General features: G+C 45.0%; 1 protein-coding gene across 1 annotated transcript in view; it reads right to left on the reverse strand.

Annotated features, from left to right (window-relative positions):
• Window positions 1-6,853, reverse strand: part of SOX30 (SRY-box transcription factor 30) — an 80,782-nt gene extending 73,929 nt beyond the window's left edge. Inside the window, exons 1-2 of the mRNA XM_035283443.3 lie at window positions 6,158-6,853; window positions 3,634-3,688 (exon numbers count right to left, since the gene is read on the reverse strand). Coding sequence (XP_035139334.2) covers window positions 3,634-3,685 — 52 coding nt within the window. The 5' untranslated portion in view covers window positions 3,686-3,688; window positions 6,158-6,853. The remainder of the gene's footprint in view (window positions 1-3,633; window positions 3,689-6,157) is intronic.
• Between the last annotated feature and the right edge of the window lie 2 nt (window positions 6,854-6,855).

The raw sequence follows: 6,855 nt of genomic DNA on the forward strand, positions 1-6,855 counted from the left end.
TCACCGGAGCTGCTAGGCAAGGACTGTAGTCCTCTTGGTGGCTCTGAGAAGTTCTTCCTGGAAATTCTCATTTCTCCTTCTCCTCCTGCTTGTTACTTCTTCCGGCACTGCTGCCTGGCACCATTTGGCAGCCTTTCCTTTATGATGGATCTTAGAGAGCCCCAGGCCCAGAGGGGCCTGGGTCAGAGGTGGGGAGGCAGATGTTATTATGTTTCCCCCTTTATGGTATTCCTTTGGGGTCTGAAGCCTGCCACTTTTCAGTGGGAGCCAAAACAATCTTTTTCTAGCATCTTGTCTGTTTCCTTTGGCTGAGCAAAACTGAATAAACTGATTTTAAATATTTGTGTTATTTACACAAGCAATATGACTACATTTATTAAAAGAAACACAGAAAAAAAGTCTCTTCTCTTATATCAACTAGTGCTAGCATTTTGGTGTATTTTTTATATTTGGAATACAGACTGCACATGACTTACAACTTACAAAGGTTTAACTTAAGATCAATTTTACAATGGGGTGAAAATGATAGTCATTCATAGAAACTATACTTTGGCCAGGCACAGTGACTCATGCCTGTAATCCCAGAACTTTGAGAGGCTAGGCAGGTGGATCACCTGAGGTCAGGAGTTCGAGACCAGCCTGACCAACATGAAGAAACCCCGTCTCTACTAAAAATACAAAAAATTAGCCAGGCGTAGTGGCAGGCACCTGTAATCCCAGCTACTCTGGAGGCTGAGGCAGGAGAATCACTTAAACCCGAGAGGCGGAGGTTGCAGTGAACTGAGATCCCCCCCACTGCACTCCAGCCTGGGCAACAACAGCAAAAACCCATCTCAAAAAAAAAAAAAAAGAAAGAAAGAAAAAAGAAAACTGCACTTCAGGTACCCAAAGAACCATTCTGGTTTTCACTTTTAATATTTATTAAATGACAACAGATAGTCACTATTCTGTTATGAAATAGGCTTTGTGTTAGATGATTTTGTCCAACTGTAGGTGAATGTAAGTGTTGTGAGCATGTTTAAGGGAGGAAAGGCTATCACGTTCAATAGATTAGGTGTTAAATGCATTTTCAACTTAAATTTTTTCAACTTACAATGGGTTTATCGAGGTGTAACCACATTGTAAGTCAAGGAACATTTGTTCTTATTTTAACAAGTTTTGTTGTTGTTTCCCTTGGCACTACCAGGAGAGAGGAAAGGCTCTGGAGATCCTGGAATATTCAGAAGGCCTGCAGAACAGCCCGATCCACTCTCTTCTCCAAACTGCCCCCAGGAAATTTCTACCTCCTAGATCTCACCTAATGCAGCCTCTCTGAGCTGTGCCTTTGTCCAGCCTTTGGAGGAGGTAACGTGCCTTTGCCCATGGCTGGCTGGCCTTGGCTGAGGGTCTTTATGTCTTCAGGAGGTGAACCAACAGACTGAGGGGTCCCCAGGAGTGGAGTGGGTGTGAGCAGGAAATCATTCATAAGTCACTAACTCACCTTTGATTGGGTGGACTCCATCTTCCTATTTTTTCATTAAAAAACAGACGATATTGCATTTAAGTAGGGAAAGAGAAGCAATAAAATTCTTGAAAGCCACTTAGTTATTGGGAGAGAAGAAGACTAAAAGGGCAATCTCCTTAGCTTCAAGATTCCATTTCTCCCACAATATTTTATTTTATTATATATAATTTATATATATTATATTTATATTTATATATAATTATTTATATTTATATATAATTTATATAATTTATAATTTAATTTATAATATATATAATTTATATAATATATATTTTATATAATATAAATTATATATATTATATATAATTTAATATATAATATATATTATATATTATATATTTATATAAATTTATATATATAATAGATATTTATATGTAATTTATTATATATATAATATATAATAAATATATATTATATATAATATATTTATATAAATTTATATATATAATAGATATTTATATGTAATTTATATATATTTTATTAAATATATATATAATATATTTTTTTTTGAGACAGCATCTCACTCTATCACTCAGGCTGGAGTGCAGTGGAACAATCGTGGCTCACTGTAGTCTTGACTTCCTGGGCACAAGCGATCCTCCCACCTCCGCCTCAGTTTCCAGAGTAGCTGGGACCACAGGCACATGCCATCAAGCCTGGCTAATTTTGTATTTTTTGTAGAGGCAGGGTCTCACTATGTTGCCCAAGCTGGTCTCAAACTCCTAGGCTCAAGCAGTCCTCTCACCTCAGCCTCCCAAAGTCCTGGAATTGGTGTTAGCCACCATGCTCAGCTGAAAGATTCTTTAGTCTAGTAGACAATCCCCCCCAACCAAACACACACACACACACACACACACACACACCCCTCAGTTCAAATCAAATCTTACCTCCAATCCCATTCAGGTAATCAAAACCATTAGCGTATTAATTTATTGAGCACTCATGTACCAGGTTCAGCTCTTTTCAAACATGATCTCATTTAATCCTCCCAACAACAGAATAGGTAATTTTATTAGCTCCATTTTATGAATGAGGGTTTTGTTGTTGTTGTTGTTTTGTTTTGTTTTTGTTTTTTTGAAATGAAGTCTGGCTCTGTTGCCCAGGATGGAGTGCAGTGGCACGACCTCAGCTCACTGCAACCTCCACCTCCCGGGTTCAAGTGATTCTCCTGCCTCAGCCTCCCAAATAGTTGGGTGGCATGTGCCACCACACCTGACTAATTTTTGTGTTTTCAGTAGAGAAGCGGTTTCACCCTGTTGGCCAGCCTGGTCTCCAACTCCTGACCTCAGATGATCTGCCTGCCTTGGCTTCCCAAAGTGCTGGGATTACAGGCCTGAGCCACCACGCCCAGCCAAGGTCAGCTCTTTTACAGCAAAGCTGAACTCCAGCCCAGGTGTCTTTTACAGCAGGTATTTAAAGAACATGTCACCCATTCTGGGATGGATAGGCCATTAGGGAGAGTTAGACTGGGTTAGAGAGATATGAATGAGGAAGAGGCTCACCCAATAAGCAGAGAGATGGGGCATAGGAGTCTTAACTGCTGCCCCAGACTCCTGTGAAATAAAAGATGAGCTTAGCTCATAACTGGAAAAATCTGTGGGGAGTATTCCTCACACCTGAAGTTCTATGATGATGGCAGTGTACAATGAATGGTACCATCTTTTAAGGAGATTAAGTATGTTCGAACATATCATCATTTCCTGTTGAAAATACATTTCATTTCCTCCTCCCTTCATTCCCCCACCAAATGCACTTCACTGCTTTAAGAGTATTTGGAAAAAAATTACCAGTTTAAAAACCTTGAGGCTGGGTGCAGTGGTTCACACCTGTAATCCCAGTACTTTGGGAGGCCAAGGTGGGTGGATCACCGGAGGTCAGGAGTTTGAGACAGCCTGACCAACATGGTGAAACCCTGTCTCTACTAAAAACACAAAAATTAGCCGGGTGTGGTGGTAGGCAACTGTAATCCCAGCTACGCTACTTGGGAGGCTAAGACAGGAGAATCACTTGAACCTGGGAGGCAAAGGCTGCATTGAGCTGAGATTATGCCACTGCCCTCCAGCCTGGGCAACAGAGCAAGACTCCATCTCAAAATACATACATACATACATACATATATATATACATACCTTGTTGGATGCACAATAGACTTTGTTCCTTCCCTCTACAGCAATTCTCCATGACCTGGAACAAAAGGAAGGGAACTTCTGGTTTTTTTTCCCCCACCCCACTCAGGAACTTCTATTTACTAAGCACCTAAAACCTGCAAGGCATTGTATACCTTACCTCATTCATTCCCCACAACACTTGTCAGGCATCACGTTCATCTTACAGAAAAGAAAACCAAGGCACAGAGAGGTGGAGGAACTTAATGTCAGGTGTGAACCAGGCCATACAATGCACAGGGCATGCTCTTCCCATGCCAGGCTGCCACCCCAGTGATCGTCAGCTTCATTATGATGAGCACAGAGCTTATTTCAGCTATTCTTGGCCTAAGGAACTACTCTGTGAGGGATGCTTATGGTAGCTTTCATTTATGGCCCCTGGCCACTGACTATCCTCCCATGGCTGTAGCTGTTGAGCACAGTGGTTGATAACATGTCAAGAAGGAAGCCTGGGATGAAGATTTATTTCCCACACTGCAGGTCCTAGCTCCAGGCTGTCAAGCAGGGGCAGTGATATCAGAACATGAAGGATTCAGAACTCAGTGGGTCCAGAAGATCCTGCCAAAGGGCTAGCCAGTTGGAATCAGAGGGGTAATTTGTCAGGAAGCAGGGAGAGGCAGATAATTGTGGAAGTTGCCGCTAAGAGTGATCCCAAAGTTCTGGTATATCTGTCTCATCCATCCATCCACCCATCATTCATCCATTCACTTGCCCATCCATCCATCCATCCATCCACTCATCCATCCATTCACTCACATATCTATGTGTCTCTTGAACACACAATGTGAGCACAAAGGTGGAGGAACGGCTTTTCTTCTTTGCTGTGATGCCTCTGGCTTTTCCTGATCAGTAATGGGTAGGCAAGTGGGGTGACCTGCAGACTGGGAGTGCTTCAGCCCTGATTCACTGTGATCTTGGACAAGTCATCTCTCCACTCTGAGAGGTTGGGGAGGTGGAAGAGACCATACAGCTGTCTTGTACAGATCGCCTCTCCTATTTCATTGATGGGTAACTGAGCCTGGGAGTAGAAAGGTGACTTGCCAAGGTCAGGTATGGAATTAGTAGCAGATTTGGGGCTGGATCCCAGGATGCTGCTGCTCATTTGTAAAGTCAGAATGGGAATCTCGGCTATCCTCACTTTCCAGGATTGAAGGGAAGACCCCATGAGGTAAGTGGTGGGAAAGCATTTTGACAGGTGAGGTCACCAGGCCAGAAGGTGCCAAATGTGCACGTGGGGCTCTGGCTGCTGGACTAGGGCAGATCCCACAGCAACCAAAAGGGGTCAACAGAGGCGGTTCTTAGGCTCAGCTAGGATCTGCTGCAAGGCATAGGGGAGGGAGGCAACGCCATTTATTTATTCATTTTTATTTATTAATTTATTTTTTGAGGCAGAGTCTTGCTCTGCAGCCCAGGCTGGAGTGCAGTGGTGTGATCTTGGCTCACTGCAACCTCCACCTCCTGGGTTCAAGCGATTCTCCTGCCTCAGCCTCCCGAGTAGCTGGGATTATAGGCGCAGGCCACCATACCCGGCTAATGTTTGTATTTTTGTAGAGATGGGGTTTCACCATTTTGGCAAGGCTGGTCTCGAACTCCTGATCTCTAGTGATCCCAGAGCCCGGGCCTCCCAGTGTTGCCATTACAGGTGTGAGCTACCATGCCTGGCAATTTTATTTCTCAGAGACGGAGTCTTGCTCTGTCACCCAAGCTGGAAGTGCAGTGGTACAATCTTGGCTCACTGCAACCTCCACCTCCAGGTTTCAAGTGATTCTCATGCCTCAGCTTCCCGAGTAGCTAACATTACAGGTGGGTGGTACCACACCCGACTAATTTTTCTATTTTTAGTAGAAACAGGGTTTCATTATGTTGGCGAGGTTGGTCTCGAAAAGTCCTGACCTCAAGTGATCCGCCTGCCCTAGCCTCCCAAAGTGCAGGGATTACAGGCATGAGCCATGGCATCTGGCTTGGCCATGTTTCTCTAGGATTCCAGGAAGGGGCTGGGGGGTGGTTCTGAGGCTACTAAAGAGAATGGCCAAAGGTTGTATAGACAAATCCTACCTGTCAATGCCCCAGACTCAAATGCATCAGGCTCACCCCAGGAAAAGTAGATAGGGCTGCCTTGTTCTAGAGTGATATGAAGGGCAAGGAAAAAGCCTCCTGAATCCAGGTGGAAGCCTAAATGCTAAGGGATGTTCTGGATCCTCATCATCAGATAATCCAGAGAAGTGAACGGATGCCCCCGAACCCAAACCAGTGCCCAGTGAGTAATGGGAATAGAGGAATGTGCTGTTCATCACAGCACCTAAAAGTTTGCAGAAGAGACAATGCTCTTGAAGGTGGAAGTGAAGTGTAAAAGAGAGATTTATTCCAGGTCGGAGGCTAGGGAGTCGCAAAGACCGCCTGAAGAAATCACAAGAGATCTGAAGAACGTTCAGCTTGAAGGAGAAGGAGGTGGAGAAAAAAATAGCAACTCCGGTAGCAGTTCTCTCACCGCTTTACAGCCTATGAAATCTTTGGCTTCCTCATCTGGTTCGATCTTCAAAGCAACTTCGTCGGACCGGCGTCTAGAGTCAACATTTCCATTTTACACAAGAGGAAAGTGAGACACAGCTGGGAAAAGGACTTGTTCAAAATCATAAAGCAAGGTCCGGAACAGGTCTTTCTGGTCCATTATGTGTGGGAAAAGTGGACAAACACCGCGGGGCGTTCGTGAAATACTAGGTTATAAACATGGAACAAAGTCCAAGAGTTAACGAGAGCGAAGCACCACTTCTGGGGGGTGGGCCAGGTAGGTTTCTTGGGGGAGCTGGCATTGGAATAGGCTTCTTCACCTGCTCGGTGTCAAGGCCGCGCAGGAGGGTGGCGGATTCGTTCAGAAAGCAGCCGCTCCGCGAAGGCGAGGAACTTTGGGAGAGAGACCAGTCATGATCCCGGAGCCTCAATCCCCGTAGGCCTAGCGCTTTGGTTTCCATAGCAATGGTCTCTCATAGCAGAAAGAAATCGCCTGTGGCAGGTCTTCAGAGAAATTCCACCCCCCTGGTGGGGCCCCTGCGCAGCCCCACCCAGGCTCAACCCGTTACCCGGCCTGTGAGGAAGCCGGGATCACTGCCTTCCCCGCGGCGAAGCGGGGTCAGCTCCGCTCACCGCACCCCACAACGTCCAGCATCGTCCGTCTCCACGGCAACGCAC

This window comes from Callithrix jacchus, chromosome 2 (genome assembly GCF_049354715.1).
Source record: "Callithrix jacchus isolate 240 chromosome 2, calJac240_pri, whole genome shotgun sequence".
Lineage (NCBI taxonomy): Eukaryota > Metazoa > Chordata > Mammalia > Primates > Cebidae > Callithrix > Callithrix jacchus.